This window comes from Peromyscus maniculatus, chromosome 20, assembly GCF_049852395.1.
Source record: "Peromyscus maniculatus bairdii isolate BWxNUB_F1_BW_parent chromosome 20, HU_Pman_BW_mat_3.1, whole genome shotgun sequence".
Classification (NCBI taxonomy): Eukaryota; Metazoa; Chordata; class Mammalia; order Rodentia; family Cricetidae; genus Peromyscus; species Peromyscus maniculatus.
In genome coordinates this window covers 69,306,513-69,327,321 of record NC_134871.1, presented here as the reverse complement: position 1 = coordinate 69,327,321, position 20,809 = coordinate 69,306,513, and the positions used below count along the sequence as shown (strand labels likewise).

Sequence of the window (20,809 nt, the reverse complement as noted above, 5' to 3'; positions counted from 1 at the left end):
TACCACCGCTTTATTCATAACTATCCAATTCTGTGCAGTTTGATGTGTTTTATTTTACAATAAAAATGTTGAAAAAAGCCCCACTGTAAGTGCAATGAGAAGGCCAAGAAGAAACATTCACATATTGCATTCCTAAACAGAAAATGCCCCCAGAAATTGCTCTAAAACAACCAATAGGAAGCGAAGCAAGAGGCAGTGTTCCTAGATGATAAAATACAGCTAACCCTTCAGCAAGAAGAGGCTGGCTTCACCCCGGAAGGCAAAGGTCCCTCCTAGAACCCCTCTGAAAACAGTCAGGTCGTGCAACAGGACCATGGGGTGAATTAGACCTGCTGGGGACCGCTCGTCATTTCCGGTATATGTGAGTGTCTGTGGTTCTCTTTTGGAGACAGAGTCTCTGTTGTCCAGGCAGATCTCCAACTCCAAGGCTCCAGGATCCTCCTGCCTCCGCCTCTGGAGTGGCTGGGACTCCTCCACGTGTCCTTACAGTGTCCTGTGTGTGGTCTCCCCCCAGCCACCATGGGGGCGATGGCCCTTCCCCGCCACCGTTGCCAGGGTTGCGTCAGCTACATGGCCGCACAGCTGGCTGACCTGAGCCGTTGGGTTCTTCGCTGCCACAGACAGCCTTGCCCTTGGCTCCTGGAAAAGGGTCCTGTGAGAACAGGGACTGGACGTGGCTTCGTGGACGTGGCTCTGTGACTTACTCCTCAGCTCTTCAGACCTCACGCAGTTCCAAACCCAGAAGACCAAGGCCATTTTAAGGAGGGGGGGGCTATCTGTGAAGGAAGAAGCAGCTACATCCCAAAAGGCTGTGTTGAGTCGCCCCCAGGGATGCAGGGCAGAAGCCCCAGGATTGAGGGGCTTGAGTTTCTGCTGAGGCCCCAAGATGTCTATAAGCAGAGCTGATGTAGGTTCAGAGATTGGGTGTTTCTGCAGCCAGCTGGAGGCTATCCTGGAGGCTGGCTCAGGCTACCACAGGCTGTGAGGAACTAGGATTGCTAGCCAGCTCAGAGAACCCTGTGGGTGCGGAGGACTGGGCTCTGGGGTCTTCGGTGGGGGGCACTCCTGTGCTCTCAGAGGGTCTCACAGTCCTCACCTCCCCTGGAGTCTAGATGGCAGCTGTAAGCACTCTCAGGGCTTGGAGTCTGCCCGGGCCTTGTTCCCTAGGCGGGCATGTGTGGGGGCTGTGCTGACCTGGCATCCACGGTGTAACCGGCCCTCCTCCCTTATGTGCTCAGTGAGTCCCGTTTTACCTCTGGACCCTCTGGGTCACCATGCAGTCCAGGAACAATGCGTCCTGAGAGTGTGTGTGTAGCTGAGACATGGTTAGAAGAGCTCAGGCTGGCCTGGAGCTCTTGGATATCCTCCTGCCTCAGTCTCTGGAGTACTGGGACTACAGGTGGACACCACCACATCTGACTCCGTTGTTTGTCTTCCCATGAAGTTCCGAATCCTCAAAGCTCCCCTTTTCACCTGGCCACTGTTCCGCCCACCCTCCTCAAGTCTCGAAGCTCCTCCGGGCTGCTCTTCCCAGCTACGACACTGCCATGTTCCATTTCTCTGCTCGGAGGCCATTATTATTTTATTTCTCTTCTTGTGTGTGACTTTTTACCTTTCCTTTGGATTCCACCTCACTTCCAGGAACACACACACACCCACACCCACACCCACACCCTCCGAGGCTCAGCTAAGCTCAGGCTATGGAAAGGAGGCAAGGCCTTCCTTAGTCACAGGCCTGGCTTTGCCAGGCACCACTTGGGGAGCAGCCTTGCTCACGCAGGTGGAATGGCATCTGATTGTGTCCGATGTGGTAAGACCAGGTCTCAGACAGCCATCCTCGAGGCCTCTCCACTGCCGAATTTTCCAGGTGGGGAAATGTGTCCACGAGCCAGAGTTCAAGAGCCTACAGTCCTCTTGGGAGGCTAAGGATTCAAGAAAGATCCTGTCTCAAGCCAACTTTCTGACTCTCCTGTACCCACCTCCTGAGTACTAGGACACAGTTATCTGCCACCACACCGTGTCTATGTGGTGTTGGAGGTCAAACCCAGGACCTTGTGCATGCTAGGCAAGCACTCGGCCAGCTGAGCTGCCCTCCAGCCCTGGCTTTTTCTTCAACCTTGGCACAAGAATCGCCTAAGCCAAAGTGACGTTCTGGTTTGGTCCCCTTTTCCCTTAGACCTGAGGACCAAATGTGTCCCCGAGCCTGGCCCCCTCTGGGCTTCGCTGATTGCACAGTATGGCGTCAGATGAGGCCTGTCCTCTTTATACCTGGAGGTGGCGAGTTAAAGACCAACAGTTGGGGTGGGGGTGGCGGAGGGGGTGGGGGAGGCAAGGGGCTTCCTGCCAGCCAATCGGAAATAACTGCCTAGGCTCTGGGCTCATATCATCTGCTCCTGCTAAGACAATCATCAACATAAAAGGCTAATTGTATTAATCACCAAGGCACCCATCCTGAGTCCCCCTCCCCTCCGAGAGAATTATGAATTGCCGGTGCAGATGGTCCCACTGATTGAAAGCAGTACTCAGCGGGAAGAAGGGCCAGATCAGATTACACACCATTAATTAAAAACTTCCCCTGACAAATGAGAACCAGGGGTGCACACCAAAGGCCTGCCTGGTGGCTCTCTGTCCTCCCCAGACCCCTTGTCCCCAACCAGCCCCGGGGACTGTGGTGGTGAAGCCTCCTTCTCCAACTGGAAGTGCCGAGGGCTGGAGTGCCCGAGGCCAGCTCTTCCCTTGTCTAAGCAGATGGCCTGCTGTCCTGGCGGAGTCTCCAGAGAGGCTGACCTTTGCTTACTTACTCCGTCCGACCTTGAGACGCGTCAGCTTTAACCTAATTACTGACTCCTCGTTTCTCGGGAAGGCTGTCTCTTGCTCTAGTCCTTCTCTACAGAAGGGCTGCTGAAGAACTCTCAGTGAAGATGGTCCCAGATTTCCATCAAGCCACCCCCTTGCTCTTTCGGGTCCCTAAATTTGGGGATCTCTTCTACCACCGTGGCCAGCAGAGGAACAATCTGAGGGAGGCGAGAAGGCAGTTCGGGTAGACATGACAAAGTAGTCAGCGTTGATTCAAACTTCGGGAGGCTGGCGCCAAGGAGTTGATTTTCGGCACATTTAAGCACGGCACAATTGGGTGAAAATTTTCCTGGTGATAATTAACTCAACCCTGTGTGCACACTGGAGGTTAGGACATGACTACACTGACATTCTTGGTAAAGTACGTGTGATGGGTTCTGTAGATGGGCAAGTTCACGATAAGGGTGGGGGTGGGGGTCTGGTGTGGTCGCACTGGCTGCACCGGCAGTGCCAAGGTCACCAGGCTGTCAATCACTTTCACTGGCAGCCCTCTGGGCAGATGACAGGTGAAGCATCCCTCCCTTTGGAGGAACAGACCTGTGTGTTTAACACCCCTGGCTCCCCTAGCGCTTATCCGTGTGCACGCGCACGCACGCACGCACGCACGCACGCACGCACGCACGCACGCATGCACGAGGACCTCCGAGCCTCCCACACTTTAGTTCTGGGATTGCCGGTGCCGCTCCAGAGTGGTGGGTGGAGACACGAACTCTGGCTACCTCCCTCTCCCTGCGTGGAGGCAGAGGCTTCTCAGCTGCTGTCATTGTGGCTCATTTGGAGCTGCAAGTTCTGAGTTCTCCTCCTCTTGATCAATTACTGCCTCCTCTCCCTCCCCAGCCGCCCAGCTTCAGTCATTCATTCATCAAACTTTTATTGAGCACCCAGTGTGTGCTCGGCTCTCGGGGCACAGAGATAATTTGTCAAGAGGCTTAAAAGCCCACTGCGGGAGCTCCCTGCCACGACCCTCTCGGAGGCCCCGCCCTTCCCTCCAGTGCCTGCGGCTTGTCTGAGACCCCAGGGAGCTCTGGTTTAGGAAATTCTAAGCTGGGAGCTGGAGAGACCTTAGGGATCTTTGCGATAGAGTCAAGTGACCTTTGGCAAGACGATCATGTCCTCTGTTTGCACACTTGTACACAGGTGAACACACACACACACACACACACACACACATGCGCACGCACCCCTGTTTATAAAAGGGCAGAAGAGGCCCTGGGGCTTCAAGATTGTGAAGAAGGCTGAAGAGGACTCAGCCTGGAGAGATGCGGACAGTGCTCGGCATCAATGAGATTGCAGAATGCAGAGGACAGATGCTGGGCCCCGGACTCCAGCCACTGCAGTGGTCACAGGTCTGTCCATCGCCCTGCCTGTGAAAGACTTTGGCAGCCCCTCCCTCATCCGGCTTATTGGAAGACAAGTGCTTATCACTTATCTCGATTTCTTTCTTTCTTTTTTCCTTTTCTTTCTTTCTTTCTTTTTTTTTTTTTTTTTAATAGATTTGGCTGCAGCATCTCAGGGTACCATGGTGATGGGTGCCATAGAGATGAGAACTGACTTGAATTGGCTTATCTCTTCTTTCCAGGGTCCCTCCCTAGCTCCACCCCCACAAAGCTCCGGGGTCAGTAGACCTCAGAGAGAAGGGGCAGGCCCCCGTAAGCCAACCGAGTGAAGGACAGCACAGCCTGCTTTCTCCCCCCCCCCCCATCATCCCCCCTCCCCTCTTCCTTCCCAGTACCAACGGCAAGTGTATTCAAACCCAATAATTACAGTAACTGCAACAATAATCATCATTTATTGGGGTTGTTCTACGAGCATTTAACTCCCCAAAGCATCTTCTAACTCATTGTTGCCACAGAACTATCTGTGGGAGGAGTGTTCCCATTTTACAGTGGATAGGCTGAAGTCCAGACAGGATCCCCACCACCCCACGGCCCCCCATTAGAGGCAGAGTAGACGTACAGCGGCCTTTAACATCTAGCAAAATCAATTCGACTCCCAGGGTCTTTTAGAGACACTAAACCTCTAATCTCGATTTTCTGGGTCATTCCGTGGTCTCATCATTTAGGAGGACTTATTCAACAGCTTTTTGGGGGCCTCTGATGCTGAGCAGCAGACTGGAGAGGCTTCTGGCCCAGGTTATAGATGGGGCGCAGCAGGTAGGGGTTTTCCTGTGTCTTCACTGAGGGGCCCCAGGGGAAGGCCATCTGTTCCAGAGCTCCCTTCCTAACAATGCTGCTTTCCTAACCCCTGAGAAGGTTCCTCTGGGGCAGCTTGTCCCAGGGTAGGGACCTTCCTGAGCATTTGGGAAGTAGGAATGAAGTCCTTTTAGAAGAATGATTTCTGTCCTCAGGAAACCCCAGTCTAACGGACCCCCAAATCATACCTAAAGCAAAGAAACCCTGTGAGAAACTGAGGCTGTCCCAAAGACTGGTGTTCCTCTCTTTGCCTCAGTGGGAAAGTTTGGGGGCTTCCTGAAGCTCCCTCATCAGAGTCCAAATAGAATGGCTAGCTGCGCCCCAATTCCCCTTTCCCTAAGACAGGGATCCGGAGGCCCGGGACACCACTGGGGTCCTGCCGCATGGCTTCTACGGCCCTCACTCTTGTCATAAAGAACTAGAAAGAGGATCAGGAGAGGGAGAAGAAGGTGTTAGAGGTGTGTGTGTCGGGGGACTGGGGAGCAGGGGAGGAAGACACGTGCCGTGAAAGGAGAAGTGGGGGGGAGGGAACGGGGGAGGGGGTGCAGGGGACGGGGGGTGGTGGTGGTGCAGGGGACGGGGGGGGTGGAGGGGACAGGGGGAGTTTGAGGGGACAGAGAAGGGAGGAGAGGGTGGGGGAGGGGACAGGGGAGGAGGGGACAGGGGGAGTTTGAGGGGACAGGGGGAGTTTGAGGGGACGGGGGAGGGGGAGGGGACAGGGGAGAGGGAGGGGACGGAAGGGAGGAGGGGATGGGGGGGGACCAGCAGGAAGTGTCCAAGAGGGGATCCAGGAAGAGGTCAACAAAAGCAAAATATGAATGAAAAGGACGCAATGAAACACATTACTTTGCATGGAAAGATTTAAACACCGAAAGAAAGAAAAAGCAAAAGCAAGGAAGGCCTCGGAGAACTAACTGGGTGGATTTACTTCCGGATTCTTTCTGTCTATTAATGTAGAAGTCAGTCACAGTGCTGTGCCTAAGTCCCAGCTACATCATAGGCCAAAGCAGGAAGACTGTGAATGTGAGGTCGGCCTGGGTGATGACGGATCAGGAGAGAAAAACAGGAGAGGAGGAGAAACAACAGATTAGTCAGGGACAGAGATTGGTACCTACTGTTCTAACAAGTGGCCAAGCCTCCTGGTCCCCCCAACACCAGGGACACCTCAAGCCAGGTCACACAAGGCAAGCTGCCCTGGACGCCCGAGGGACCAGGGGCTGTGCAGGGTCACACGCTCACTTCTGTGTCCTCTGAGTTCGTTTGGGATTCTTTCTTCTGGGGTTCCACATCCACCACTTTCTCCACCTTGGTGGTGCCCACGAGGATGGCCAGGCGCTGGGCTACCGTCTTGGTGTCAGGGAACAGGATAAAGTTGTAGATCAGCGAAGCCAGGACAGCCCCTGTGAGGGGTCCCACCCAGAAGATCTGAGGAGACAGAAGCCGGCGTGAGCTGTCAGACGCACGGGGTGATTTCAGAACCCTGCCTGCTTCCCTCAGCCCTGGCTCACCCCCAACCCCAGCCCCAGGGACTCTCAGTGCCTACAGGGTGAGGGGCCTTGCCTTCCCTGGAGGGTGGAGCCAAAGCTAAAGCTGGGCCTCCAGTCCTCTCCCACGGCTGCCTCTTCCTCTCACCTCTCCTGTTTTAGCCCTGACTGTTGCGATTTCTATCTCTGCTTCTGTGTGGTCTATTTCTGTTTGTCTTTTTCTTTATTCAAGTTTGAAAATTGGTCCAGCTGGAGAAAGTGAAGAAGGAAACAGCCAGAACATAAAGCCTGAGCCAAGGCTACAGCTTCTGCCCTGGCCCATTTCTTGTGAGTCCCTGGATACTGCAGGATGTTGGAGCCGAAAGACAGACAAGCCAGGATGCTCACCTCGGCTTTATGAATGCAGGGAAATCTGCACTCCTGGGTGGTCTAAATGACCTGGCGACAAGACGGTTGATTCCACACCGTGTGGATCTCCTGATGGTAACCCCCCCTAACTCTTCCTCCTGCCTCATCCTCCACACCCCCAAGCCTACCAGTGCAGGGGCTCACCCAGTGGACCGCGAACTTCCCAACAATGACGGCGGGACCGAAGGAGCGAGCTGGGTTCATGGAACAGCCAGTGAAGTAGATCTGGGGGTGTTCAGGATCAAGTATGAGGAGATTTGAGGCAGCCTGGGGGAGAACATTCCCCCTCTGCCCTGGCTCAGACACCCCCTCGACTAGCCCCGTATTACAGGACACTACCTCAGGCCATAAGACAGGAGGGGCTGGGGGAGAGACACTTCCTGGCCTTTAGGGTTTTGTAGCTTCTGCAGGGAGAGTTCCAGTGTGTGCACATGCATGGTGTCCTTCTTTGTCCCTTACCCCAATGAGGTGCCCCAGTGCCACAGAGGTCCCGATCATGGCCGCTGGGGAGCCCAAGGTCTGCCGACTGTCCGTGGAAGCGAAGACACAGAGCACCAGCTGCAGCGTCAGAATCAACTCCACGGCCACCGCCTGGCCGGTTGACGTGCTGTTGTGAACCTTGGGAGAGAAGAGTACCCCAGAGTGGACATGGGCGCTGGCCCCGGGACAGTGAGAGTCCCTGTGTCAGCCTTCTCAACCGTGAGGGGTGGTACTCACAGCATCAGAACCTAAGGTCTGTGCCGCGGCCGCCGGCTCACATCATATCCCGAACAGGGATGCCTCCCCCACTCTGCCACGGAGTCAGGCCTGTGGTTCAGGGGCTGACACAGCAGTACAGAACGAGAAAGCTTGAGGACAGAATGGAGGAGGACAGATTGGAGGAGGCCTGTGGGCAGCAGAGTAGGTAGAGCAGGGGTGATCAGGGGAGGGAAGCAGGGCCCAGGAAACTGGGGAAACGGCAGAGCAAGGACACACAAGCCGGGCACTGCAAGCAAGACAGTTCCGGGTAGGGCCTCTCGCTCTCCCTCAGTCCCAGCCCTGCCGCCCGCCTGCTGTACAGCCCTTAGCTGCCTGGTCCTCCTGACGCCCTCCCCTCCCTGTGGCCTTTCTCTGCCTCATGCATGCTTCGGTACCCCACAGTTCCATCCTTGTCCTGCCGAGATGAACGCCTAAGCCCATTCTTCTGGAACCCAGGGGCCTGCTCGGGGCATCTAAGGCGTGCATGCGTGCGTGCGTGAGTGGTGCATCATTTCCCCATCCCTGCCTTTGCTCCCGGCTGGCCTCCCACCCCGACCACCTGACTCTCTCCCGCGCCCTATCACCTACCACGTTCACTCCAAGGGTCTCTCGGACACCTCCTGGAGTTACCCCGTAAAGAAGAGCGGCCCCAACGGTGGCCCCCGCCAGCTGGGCGGCTATATAGGCCATAGCCCGAGGCAGAGAGATGTGAGAGCCCACGAGGTAAGCCAGTGTCACAGCGGGGTTGGCGTGGGCCCCGCTGGTCTTCCAGGAGACCTGCACAGCTGTGGCCGTGGCCAGGTTGAAGGTGATGGCGATCTGGAGTACAGAGGGAAGGGCCACAGGCCAGGGCAGGACGGAGCCCACACCAAAGAACACGTACAGCCCTGTGGCCAGGAACTCGGCAAACAGCGCCTTGCTGATGGCGGTCCAAAGCCTGCCAGCCAGTAGGTAAGCCCTGCAACACAGCCCTGGCTCCATGTCTCGTCTCCCTGGCGTCAGGTCGGCCAGTCTCGCTCCTCCCTGACTCTCTCTGTCCCTTGTCCCCTGCCCGACTCCCTGGCCTCACTCTCTGTGGCGGCGCCCCCAGCCTGGCTACACTGCCTCCCGCACACTGCAGTCCTCAGGAGCGAGCTGCTCAGGCTGGTGGCATTATGCGTGTCTGGGGGTGGGAGGTACAGAGGGCAGTGCTCACGTGCCTGCTCCACCTGACAGGGGGGCCAGGCCAGTAAGGGGGTGACGCTGGGCACTGAGCTGGAACCTCCCAGGACAGCCAAACGGTGGCTGCCCAAAGAAGTCTAGCCTGAGACCCAGAGACTCGGGACGGATGTCAGGTCCCCGGTGCCAGCTCAGAGACAGCTGGATCACCGAGAACCCCAAGTCCAAGGCCTGCTTCAGGGTTTCCCGTGCCCTAATCTTCTAGTCCTTCCTCTGAAGAGGTGGGGGTGTACTCTGTACCCTGTGAACCTAGGTGTGAAATGAAGTTCTTTCCACCACTCCCAAGTTGCAGATGTGGACAGAGTCAGTTTTACCGAGGATGTGGTCCTGGGTGTGCGGAAAGGAACATCAGAATTCCCGTTCACCGTGTAGTCCCTCAAACTACGCCAGCTGCCGCACGTGGCCCCGACGAGTTCTACTGTCACGGGTGGGGGTTTCCTCCAGTTCTTCCCTCATTTCCTGCCTCTCTCTCTTCTCTCACTTCTGCCTGTCTACCTCTCAGAGCCCCCCAAACCCTGTGACTTATTAGTCAGGTGGTTACTATTTTGCGGCCTTGCTGGCCCTCAAGTGTCACCCATGCCTAGGCTGTATCCCTTTGTTCCCCGGCAGCATAAAAAGGCATTTTCTCAAACAAAGGTGTTCCCTCTGCGGGGCTGCCCAAGCAGTACCCCCCCCCTGCCCTGCCCTGGCCCCTGGCTGCACCTGCTCACCCACAGACGCCCCTGGTTATCCTCGGGCTCCTCAGTCTGTCTCAAAATGCAGCCCTCACCTCTGCCCACTTTTCTGTACTCCGGCTCAGTTTGGTGGCACCTAAGAAGTGTCCTTGACCCCCTTTCCCGACAAAGGCATCTCGCCCAGCTGGGTTTGAGCCCGCCTGCCTCCGGGCTGTTACCCGCCTCCTGCCGCCCTGCAGCCAGTCCGTGTCCTCACTTCGCCCTGGACTGTTCTCCACACTACAGTCCGAATCGCGTTTCAAAAACACAGCGATCGGCCGGCTGCTGCCCTGCTGGAGTCTCTGCTGGGGCTCTGCCACCCTCTTCGGAGGAGCTCCGAGACCAAGTGACAAGGTCCTCTGGGACCCCACTCTTGCAGCCTCCCCCAGCCTTTGCCTCTCAGCATCCTGGGGTGAGCATCCCCCCGAGACCCGAGACTCTCACCTCTTCGTGGAGAGCCTCATCACTCCCTTTGCCTGGGTAACTCCTAACCCACCCCTGAGGTCAGCGTCCAGTGTCACCCACTTCTGCCCCGGGTAAGGATATCTCCGTGTGTTGTTATCGTACCTAGGCATTTTTATACACAAGCCAACACACCGTATTGCTATGGGTGTTAAAGTGTTTCCTCAACAAGGTGATAAGCCCTGGGGGAAGGAATCACATTTTGTTCATCTCTCTACATAGTGTCTTGCACGGAGACCCGCTACACTAGATGCTCAATAATGAGAGCAGGTGACTGTCACGTTGGCTTCATTCCGGTCTGCTGTTCCTATGGCTGCCCTCCTGCCCCCTCATAGGACGGAACCCTCTGACACCTTCAAAGGAGCCATCCAGTTCTGCACAGCCTCTGCTCTACCCTCCCCCCCCCCCATCTCAGTCCCGGGCAAACCCCTCCCCTCCTGCTTCTGTTCTTCCAGATGTCCCGGACTTCCCTTCCTCTCCTCAGAGGAACCCTTGGTGTCTCACTGGGCACAGCTTGCTCTTGCCAATGCCCGGCTGCTGGTCCCCACCCTCTCCACCACTCCATTCTCATCCCCATCCGCCTCTCTGCCTGGTCTGCGCTGCCAGGCCCAGCTGGCGGGACTGGACGCCACGCGGGCACAGCCGTAATGGCAGGGGTCTGCGTCTCCTCTGTGCCTCTCCAGCCCCTTCCCCAGCTTCTTGTTGACATGATGCCTGGTAATCAGGAATGGTGGGGGACGCCAGCTTGGAGTCAGTTCCAGTCTCTTTATGCTGGACACCCTTGACCCCCCAGGCTGGACCTGCTGGGGCCAGGTACCCATGCTCTCCTGGCCTCATCGGGAGCAGAAGCTCTGCCCAGGAATTCTTCCACTGTTTCACAGGCCCCAGATGATTCTCCCCCCTTTTTTGTTTGTTTATTTGTTTGTTTGGTTTTTTTTTTTTTTTTTTGAGACAGGGTTTCTACCTGTGTAGTCCTGGCTGTCCTGGAACTCACTCTGTAGACCTGACTGGCCTTGAACTCACAGAGATCCGCCTGCCTCTGCCTCTCAAGGGCTGGGATTAAAAGCTCTCTCCACTCTTGAAAATTATTATTAATTTTTTTTTACATTTTCATTTTATTGTGTGTATATGAGTATACGCACATACAGTGTTCTGAAGACGCCTTGTAGGAGCCAGTTCTCTCAGGTGGGTCCTAGGGGTTGAACTCAGATCTTCAGGCTTGGCACAGTATCTCTACTCACTGGGCCACCCCACCCTGTCCATCTCCCCCATTCTTCAATCCTCTCTACTCTGCACAAACTCCTAGTTCCCTCTGACTTCCTGCAACTGTGAGTCAAGCCGGCCTGTACCTCCTTTCCTACCTAGACAGCCAGGCCACCAGCAAGCCTTTGCCACACACCCCAACCCCCCAACCCCGCTTCTCCCCGCCGAGAGATCAACGGTGACCCACACCCTACCCAGCTGCCCATGGCTCTGAACAAGAGGTGGCCGTCGATGGCTTCCTTTGACCTTCCTTAGTGTCCAACATGCAAGGGGAGACTGCTCCCCCCCCCCATCTTTACTACAGCTGGGACAAACACCGTGTCCCTTCTGAGTCCTCTCCACGATGCAGACGCATTTCTCCCCCCCCCCCCCCCATCTTCTTTACTACAGCTGGGACAAACACCATGTCCCTTCTGAGTCCTCTCCACGATGCAGACGCATTTCTCCGGTCTCTCCCTCGAGAGGGCTCTCAGGGCAGTTCCCCTGTGAAGCCTCCCCTGGTGTCCCCCCCACCAGGAGCACGAGAGTGAGCTACAGAGAGAAGGTAGGCTTGAGCATGAGGGAGACTGAGGGGTACCCTCAGCGTACCTCAAAGGCCTGCTCCCCAGCCCTGCCCTAGGTTGGGCCTGGTAGAAGAACGGCCATTTATTTACCCATGTCTGACCTAGCCTGGTTTGGGATGTTTACCCACAGCAGTGACGCCTGTGTGGAGAGCTTTAGATAAGACAAACGGAAGCGTTTGTTACCATGCGGACAGCGCCCTGACCAGCTGCTTGGCTTCTGTGATCTCAGAACCTTGCTTTTAAATGAGTGTCGTTCTTAGGACCCCACGTGTTGGGAGAAGTTTCTGCAGACACCCAGAAGTGTCTCCAGTCAGAAGTGTTATTAGCTCACACTCACTCACCTCTGGGGCACAGCAGTGGACATTGGCTTCCCAGAGAAGGGTCTTGACTGCTGTGGCAGGTCAGGGCCCAGGGCCACCAGCAGCCCTGCTCTGGTTTCAGAAGGGAACTTCTTTCTTCTTTCCCGAGATCATACAGGACAGGCGTCCTTGGGTCCTGCTCAGCCTGGGACAAGGTCTTTCACCCTCTGCGGACAGGCAGGCATTGCCCATTTCCTGTTTTTCCTGCCCCAGCCAGCACCTTCCTGGGCCCACACAGTCCCGGACTGTAGTGCCAATCTTTGCGCTCACTCATGCTCAGAAGCCTTGTGTCCTAGCCCCAGACCTGGCTGCCTGCCACTCCTGGACAGATGCTCCCACTGGAGCCTTCTCGGGCCTGGGGAGACGAGGCCAGCAAGAGAGAACTGAAGCATGATGGAAAAGAAGGTGCTCAAGACAGCTTCCACATCACCTCCCTGACTCTGACCGAACACTGGCAGGCTGCGAGGTCACGTAGATGTTCACTCTTGACGGAGGAGGGGGCTGAGCTGAGAGGAGCTGAGGTCAGATCCTCCCCCAAACTCTTCCTCCTGCCCATCCACCCAGACAGCCCCCCCGCTTCCACCACGGTCCACTTTCAGCTCTAGGACTCCATCTATCACAGCACCTGTCCATCCACCCCTGATGGAAACTGGCGGCTGAGGAGGGAGGAATAGATGGCTGAGGAGGGAGCGCCTTCAAGTGGAGAATACGGGCTCTTGTTACATTCCTTCTTCAGGCAGAGAAGTGTGTCAGAGCTGACAGAGCATGTGTGTGCTTGGGTATGACTTCACGCAGGTGTGCTGCAGAAATACACTGAGCCTGGCTCTTCCAGAGCGAGCAGTGGCCAGGGTGGGGGTGGGGGTGCATGACTGTGGCTCTGCACACACACCTGGAGTGAGCGTGCCCATGCTGAGGGAAGGGGAACACACAGGGGAGATGTAGCCTCCCTGAGCACAGCTGAAGGTCAGAGCCACAGCTAGGAGCCCCAGAGATGTGCAGGGTGTGTGTGTGTGTGTGTGTGTGTGTGTGTGTGTGTGTGTGTGTGTGTGTGTGTGTGTGTGTGTGTGTGTGTGTGTGTGCTGAGCACAGCTCTTTGTCAGTTCATGGACGATCACAAGCACGCAGGTGCACAGCGCCCCCTGCTGGCAATACAGCCCAACCACAGCAACTTGCCAGCCCAGAGCCCGGGTTGTTGGATCCTTGCTCAACCGCAGGACGCTGCAGGGCGGTAACTCCCTCTGCCTAGACGCCCCACCCGTGCTGGAGGCCTGTCTCCTGCAGCCCCCCTGTTCACCCTGTCACGTGCCCCTTGGGGTCCATTAGAGGAGAAGGCAAATCAGAGTTGTCTGAAAGCTGAACGGAGGCCCTGTTGCCTTCTGCGCCTCCTCCTGGGTAGTGGGGTGAGTGGGCTGGTGAGGGGCTACTCCCCGGCGGCCTCAGGAGCCTGAGCCTGAAACACCTTCTTTGTGTTCTTGAGCAGCCTCATCTCTGCCCGGCTCCAGAGCCCAATCCCAGGGCAGAAGCGATGAGTGTGGATTTGGTGGGCGAGCCTGCCCCCTGCTGGCCGGAGCTGGCACTTGCAGTCAGCACCCTCACTTGCAGGAAGATGAGATGAGGGGGAGGGGGGTAATTGTGTGTGTGTGTGTGTGTGTGTGTGTGTGTGTGTGTGTGTGTGTGTGTGTGGTCCCCCCACCCCACCCCCATTGCTTGGTGTCCCGTGGAGGCCTGTGGGGCAGACAGGCTTGGGTCCAGCGGTTTTCACGGCCTTTCAGACCTCAGGCTGTTTTGGGGAGGGCTGGGGGGGGGTGTCTGGCCTCCCAGCCTGGGTCTGCAGCTTCTCCTTCCCGTTCCTGCTGCCTCCCTCCCTGCTGAAGCAAGGCTGAGAAGCAAGGGAGGGGTCTGCTGAGGAGCAGCAGACCCGGGCAGTGTCTGGAGAGCAGACATCCCCGCTCTCCCGTCTCCCAGAGGAGCCATCCATGCTAGTGTCCAGGCCCCAGTCGTGATCTCAATTTCTCCTCATGGCAACCCACGTGGCAGGGAACGTTATCCCAGCTTATGGGTTCATCATTCCAGGTGCAGCAAGATTTGAATGTGGGGCCGGGTGTTCATTAAAGGCTCACGCTTTTAATCCCAGCACTTGGTGGGCAGAGGCAGGCAGATCTCTGAGTTCAAGGCCAGCCTGGTCTACAGAGCCAGTTCTAGGACAGCCAGGGCTACATAGAGAGACGCTGTCTCAAAAAACAAAACAAAACAAAAACAAAAAAGATTTGGGTATGGGTGGCCAGCTTCCACTCTGGACTCCTTAACCATGACTCTGGGCTGGGTGCTAGGCTGCTCACGTGTCTTTACCCTGCCCCTCGGTCGCTGCCAAGTACTCCTCACCCTTACCTCATCCGGTTCCTCACTACCCTGTGAGGAAGCGTTTTGATACATTTTACAGTTAACAATGGAGGTTCAGTTTCCCCGAATGTCAGTGGTAACTGGACAGGCAGGCAAGGACAGGCAGGAAGGAGGGTGTGACAGGACCCCCACCCCGTCCTGCCCCGTCCCACCCGGCCAAAGGCAAAGGCAGAAGAGAGGAGCCCTGAGAAGAAGCTGGGTGGGGAGACTGCTGTGTATGTACGAGGGTGCTGTTAACCTCTGAGCATAGGCTCCCAACACACCACCTTCCAGAAACACCGGGGACCCAGAAAAGGAAGCCCCAGGCTGGGGCTCTCAGGGCTGAGAGCCGCTCACCCCTTTGGAATCTCAAGGGGCTGTTGTTGGTTTCCCCTGCCTGGCACACCCAGCCCCTCCTCAAGTGGCAGGGACGTAGCTGAAGGGACATGTGACTGGGCTATGGACCCTCTTCCTGGCCCTCCTGGTCTCTTGTGTGGTTTCTGTATTTTTCTGTTTCTATATTTGATCTCCCCACCCTCCGGCTCTCTGGTCCTGTCCATCTCTTTTTGGAGAACTTGTCTCGTGGTCTTCTTTGTGCCCACTGATGAGCATGTGTGAGGGTGTGGCGTCACAAGGGAGACACGACTGGCCGTTGTCCCAAGAGGTTTCTGGAGGGAGATGACAGCAGAATATGAAGATCGATGGTTTATTGGGAAGTGCCCAACCCAAATACCAGCAGAGCCCCCCTTCCTTGGCCAAAAATAAATAAGATGGCAATCAACGAACCATCTGACCCTGTGCTGAGGAACTTGGGGAATGTCCTCTCTGCCCACCTGAGGGCTGGCTTTGGCACTCGAGGGGTTGGGCTGGATGAAATAAGCAGGCTGCTGCCCCCTTCCTGGTGTAGTCCTGGGCAGCCTGTGAGCCTGGCACTGCCTTCACAATCTCTGAGGTCTGACCTGTGGAATTCATCCTGCCTGTTCCTAAAGAGAGCCCGGCCCGTCAGACTCCAGCCCCTGGCCCCCACCCGTGTCCCCCTGAGGGATCCGGCTCTCATCTCTGTCTTCAGCTTGGCCTCCGGCGCCTCCTCCCCACCAAGAGGACCGTTGGGAAAGACGCTCTGAGGTCTGTTCTTCTCCAGCAGTTCAGGGGCTGAGGGACCGGCCTGTGCCCGGTGCGGGTCAGTGCGCCGTCAGCTCTATGGTCTTCTTCCGTTCCTCTCGATGGTCTTCCCAGTCCTCCTCCGGCTCATATGTGCCTTTGACGACAGCCACGCGGTCACTGAGGCTCAGGGAGGACGGGAAGAGCAGGTAGAAGTAGAGGATGGCAGCCAGGATGGCCCCCACGATGGGCCCTACCCAGAAGACCTGTGAAGACAGGGTGAGCATCGGAAGCTAAGCCCCGGGACTCACCCACCACCTTCCACACCGGAACCGACCCACAGGCCCTGGAAGGAAATTGATACGTAGACTTCCAGGTCTCCAGGGGGGAAATGTCTTCCCATCTTGGGGACCCATACTGTCAGCCAGTCCTTAATGACCAAGTCACGGATCACAGACACACAGACCCTCCAAGGGGGCAGGCAGAGCTCAGGACAGACAAGCTTTCTGATCCCACTCCAGAGAGAGGCAAGTGAACCTTTTGAGGAGACGACCAGAGCCCCCGACACGTGTCTTCCGAGGTGCAGAGCTAAGCCAGTGTTCCCCTCCTGAAGGCCCAGCAAGGCTCTGCCACCCTTTGCATCCCTCCAAGCCCGGCTGACACACACAACCCACTGTCCAGAGGGACAGTCCCGCAAGAACACGCTCCCAAAATCTCCACTGGGACAGATAAAGACACCATCAGAGGACAGATACACAGAGGGACAGACAAAACCCTCCGAGATCAACACTGATGCCCGCTCCACTTCCAGAGAAGTGCGGGCCCACCCTGCTGGCTGCATTTCAGCCCCTCCTGGGTTCCCCTCTCCTTTCAACCCCCAAGTTCTGGGCCTACACCATCCAGAAAGTCCAGTCACAGCTGGACTCTCAGTTCAGTCCACGGCCCTGTTTCCAGCGCTTGTTAGGGAGTCGGAGGAAGGCTGGCACTCACCCAGTGAGAGGGGCTGAACCGATCCATGATCACCGCCGGGCCGAAAGATCGGGCTGGGTTCATAGAACAGCCAGTGAAGTAGATCTGGGTAGACGGGGGTCAGAGTGAGGAGGGCACCGTCGCTTCCCCTCCCACAGAATTCTGACTCTCTCACGGTCACACAGTGCAGGGACCACCCACATCTCCCAGTCAGGCTTCCCAGTTCCTAGGTGGCTGACTCTGTGCCTGCCTCCCGGCTGTCCGTCAAACCGTGTACTCCAGACTCTGCCCTCTCCGCTTCTCAGCCTCCGCTTGGGCTCCTTTCTCTGTGCTCACTCTCCTTCCCACTTATTCACACTGTTTCTCAGTCCGGAGAGGCTTTGGGGGGGGGGGGGCGGGGCGTCAAACCTAGGGTCCAGTAGGGCCACAGCCCAGAAGCCGCAAGACCGGGCTTCACCTCTGCCTTTCCCTGCCGAGGAGATGTTATTCCAGGGGGCCACTAACTCATCCTGAGTGACTTCTCTCCACGACACCCCAGCGTGGGTCAGCACTACTCACCCCCACAAGATGGCCCAGTGTGACGGACAGCCCAATGGACAAAGCCGGGGAGCCCACCGGGCTGGTGCGGCGGGCGTCGGTGGAGGAGAAGATGCAGAGGGCCAGCTGAAAGGTCAAGATCAGCTCCACCACGGTGGCCTTCCCCGGTGTCGTACTGTTGCTGAGCTACAAGGGAGAGCGCGATTAGGGCCCTGGGTTCTCACTAGACGGCTCTGGCCTTCAAGGACACCCGGAGGAGCCTGAGCTCTCGGAAGCTAACTAACTAAACCCTGTGCACGAGCCAGGGCCATTCGCTGGAGAGACAGACGGTACTCCAGTGTGTACAGGCTTAAAGCGCAGGCCTGTAGCCAGAGGGTAGGGTGTCAGCGAAGTCTTCCTGGGCGCCATCATGTCAACGGCTCTGCCCAGTCCCCAGCCCCCACAAGCTGGCATTTTACCCTCCCTCCTGTGGGCAGCTGCCCAGTGTGCCGACTGCAAACAGCCCCTGGCCTCCTCTCCGGGCCTGACCCGCTGCCGGTGCCAGCCTCAAACCCGTCTCTCCAGTGCGTCTGACTCACGGCTTGACAATGGCCGAGAAAATCCTCCTCTGTGTTTGATTAGTGAACCCAGTTCACATGGGACAGGGGGCTGAATCTAGGGCTGCAAGAACGGGGGGCGGGGGACGACGACAGCAGGGGGCTACAAAAGGGGGAGCCGGCATGTGGGGGTGTCACACCACAGCTTCTAAGTGTATCCCCATGAGACCTGCTGTGCTATGGCCACCCCCACGTAATGGGAGATAAACTGGAAGTCCAGGGAGGTCAGGGGTACCCCAGACCACGATCACTATCCATTGCTCTTTGATGGGTCCATTAAAAGTACGCGACCAAGGGGCTGGCAAGAGAGAACTCATAGGTGAGCCTAGGGGCGAAGGGATGTTTTGGCAGCAAGGCCGGGCAGAGCAGTAGAAGAGGAGGGGTCAGATGAAGTAGAACCGGGCAGAGCAGTAGAAGAGGAGGGGTCAGATGAAGTAGAACGGGAAGAGAAGCTGAGACAGGGGAGCACAGGTTGGCCAGGAGGTTGGTTGGCCTGCTTTTCCCGGTAAAGTTGTACACCAGCTTTTCGGTTGTACCCATTCTCAAGATGGAGAGGAGCATGCAGAGTCTGGTCTAAACCGTCCTCAGGGTCTCTGTCCACCCCTCCACAGTCCGGAGGACACTCACCGCATTGACCGCCAGGTTGCCCCGGGCATTGAGTGGCGCCAACCAGTAGAGGAGGGCTGCCCCCGCAATGGCACCCACCAGCTGGGCTGCCACGTAGAAGATGGCCCGGAGCAGTGAGATCTGGTTGCCGACTAAGAGGGCCAGAGTAATGGCCGGGTTGATGTGGCCACCGCTCACAGGTCCCAGAGCTTGAGCCAGGGTACCGATGGCCAGGCCAAAGGCGATGGAGATCTGCAGAATGGAGGGCAGCGCCGAGGGCCACTTGAGTGCCGAGCCCAGGCCAAAGAAGACGAAGATGAGGGTGGCCAGGAACTCTGCGAACACAGCCTTGAAGAAGGCAACCGAGCACACCTCCTTCTTCATGGTGGCCTTGGGAGCCCGGTGGCAGCGGCAGCGTCGCGGGGAGGCCGTCGGGGCGGCGCTGGCAGCGGAGGCGGGCGGCTGGCTGCGGGGCTCTGCGCGCGGTGCCCGTGCGGCGGCGGCGGCCACTCTGTGGCTGGCGGCCTGGCGCGGGCCGGGCAGGGGTGCGCTATATAGAGGGCGCGCGCCCCGCGGCGGGCAGAGCGCGGGGGGGCCGGGGGCGGCTCCCGTGCCCAGGGGCCAGCGCAGCGCGCAGGGAACGAGCCGGGCGGGCGCGCGCTCGCCGCCCCCGGCCCCCCCGCGCGCCCCCGACCCCCCGCCCGCACAGCGGCGGACCCGCCCGGGCCACGTGACCCACGCGGCGGTGTAGGCCGGCCCCGAGGTCTGGGTGGCGCGCATCGTGGCCGACGTGCGTGCCCGGGCTCCCTGGGCTGCTGTCCCCGGGTGGCACGGAGCTCTGGAAGTCCCTCTCGCCGCCGGCCTTCACCTGCGGCCCGGGACGGCTGACAGTCTTCCCCTTTTCTGCTCCTCGGGCTTTTGGTCCAGCTCCTCCTTTTCCTCGCGCGACCGGAGCATCCTGACCCGGCTTCACCCACGGCCGGGCCAGAGTGATGCGACTCTCTGAGGACAGCGCCTCTTAGCTCCCTATCCGCCCGTGGCAGGGGCGGTCCGGCGATCGTGGGCCTCTCCCCGGTCCAGCCCGGCGGGAGCGGGGGCGTTGGAGAGGGAACAGTGTCAGCCTGCCCTGCTCTTGGTAATCCTCGACGCCACGTGTGGCAGCGCCGGCTCTAGGCAGCAGGCTCTGGGAGATATTCTCCACGGCAGCCCTTGGGGACCCTGGGGTGGTGACGGATTTGGGGCTTAGAGAGAAGAGGCCCTGAGATTGGGGTCAGAGTGAAGGGTCTTGGCCTCGCCTGTTTCCGACCCAGATGTCCCTCACTTCTGTCCCCCACTTTCTTCTCTCTTCCTCCTCAGCCAGCCTCTGTCGGTCCATTTAACCCCTCATTTAGTTTTGGTCGCTCTCCAAGTGGCTGTCTGCTTCTTATTCCTGTTGGTCGTTCTCCCAACGTGGCAGTCTCGGTGTCTCTGTCTCTTTTTCTGTCTCTCACTGTCTCTCTCTGTCTCTTTCTCTGATTGTCCGTTCATCTCTGTCCCCCACATCACTAGTTCCTTCACTGCTGTTTCTTTTTCTCCGTCACTTTCTGTCTTCTAATTCTCCCTCTTTCTGCCTTTTTTCTTCCTTCCTTTTCCACTCAATCTGTCTAGTACTGTTTCTAGCTACTCTCTATTTCTCGTTCTTTAGTTTCTTTCCATCTGTGGATCTTCGCGTCTGCCCGCCTCTGTCTCATTTTCCTAGGTCTGACTCTCATACAGTCTTTCTGCCCCCACTCCCACCCCCATCGACTCCTTCCACTCTTGGATTGGGCAACAGATTTTTTTTTTCTAGCTCCCAGCTCCCTCTTGTCCTTGTTTCTCGCCCCTGGGCTTCCAGACCTCCACTGCAGCTCTCAGCCTTCCCCAGGTTGGCATGTGTGGAAGGAGGCTGGAGGGCTTGAGGGCAGGGCAAGGACCCTGGATCCCGGGAGGGGAGCTGCATCCCCTCTGTCCACCCCCCCACACACACACCCCATTCATGCTTGGCCACTTTGCATTGTTCCAGCCATAGAGCGAGGTTCAGGAACGTCACCTCATGCTATGAGCCATTTTAAAAGCCTCCCCAGGCAGTGGAGTCCTAGGGTCCAGCAGGGGAAGAGGAGAGGAGGCACCTACACCCTGGAGGAGGGACTCCCGGCCAGGTGGCAGCTAAGGGGCCAAAGAAAACAGGGCCAAAGAAACCCCGCCATTGTTCCCCATTCTGCCTGACATTTCCTGCTCAGCGGCTCCTCCCCAACGGCTCCAGTCAGGTGGACTGTTCTTTTCTCTGTGAGGTTGCAAGGCTATGTCCCCAGCAGGGCACGGTAGCTGCGATCAGGATTTTCTTCAG

General features: G+C 57.6%; 2 protein-coding genes and 1 long non-coding RNA gene across 4 annotated transcripts; 1 reads left to right on the top strand and 2 right to left on the bottom strand.

Moving 5' to 3' along the window:
- Positions 1 to 3,467: 3,467 nt before the first annotated feature.
- LOC143269818 (uncharacterized) lies at positions 3,468 to 11,457 on the top strand. Of its 2 annotated transcripts, none has more exons than XR_013046584.1 (3): positions 3,468 to 4,202; positions 6,765 to 9,323; positions 9,742 to 11,457. It is a non-coding gene; the product is annotated as an uncharacterized LOC143269818 (long non-coding RNA). The 2 variants fall into 2 exon arrangements; XR_013046583.1 differs by having other exon boundaries at positions 6,765 to 10,021; positions 10,294 to 11,457.
- Positions 5,768 to 8,807, bottom strand: Aqp6 (aquaporin 6). The gene is made up of 4 exons (XM_006974406.4): positions 8,267 to 8,807; positions 7,400 to 7,558; positions 7,085 to 7,165; positions 5,768 to 6,473 (listed from the first exon to the last, which is right to left on the bottom strand). Exons 1-4 carry the CDS (start codon positions 8,657 to 8,659, stop codon positions 6,276 to 6,278), a joined length of 831 nt encoding a protein of 276 aa, XP_006974468.1. The 5' UTR covers positions 8,660 to 8,807; the 3' UTR covers positions 5,768 to 6,275.
- A 3,870-nt stretch (positions 11,458 to 15,327) lies between the features above and the next one.
- LOC102905270 (aquaporin-5) lies at positions 15,328 to 18,989 on the bottom strand. The gene is made up of 4 exons (XM_042264854.2): positions 18,466 to 18,989; positions 17,264 to 17,428; positions 16,727 to 16,810; positions 15,328 to 16,002 (listed from the first exon to the last, which is right to left on the bottom strand). The coding sequence occupies exons 1-4, from the start codon at positions 18,826 to 18,828 to the stop codon at positions 15,817 to 15,819; spliced, it is 798 nt and encodes a 265-aa protein (XP_042120788.1). The 5' UTR covers positions 18,829 to 18,989; the 3' UTR covers positions 15,328 to 15,816.
- Between the last annotated feature and the right edge of the window lie 1,820 nt (positions 18,990 to 20,809).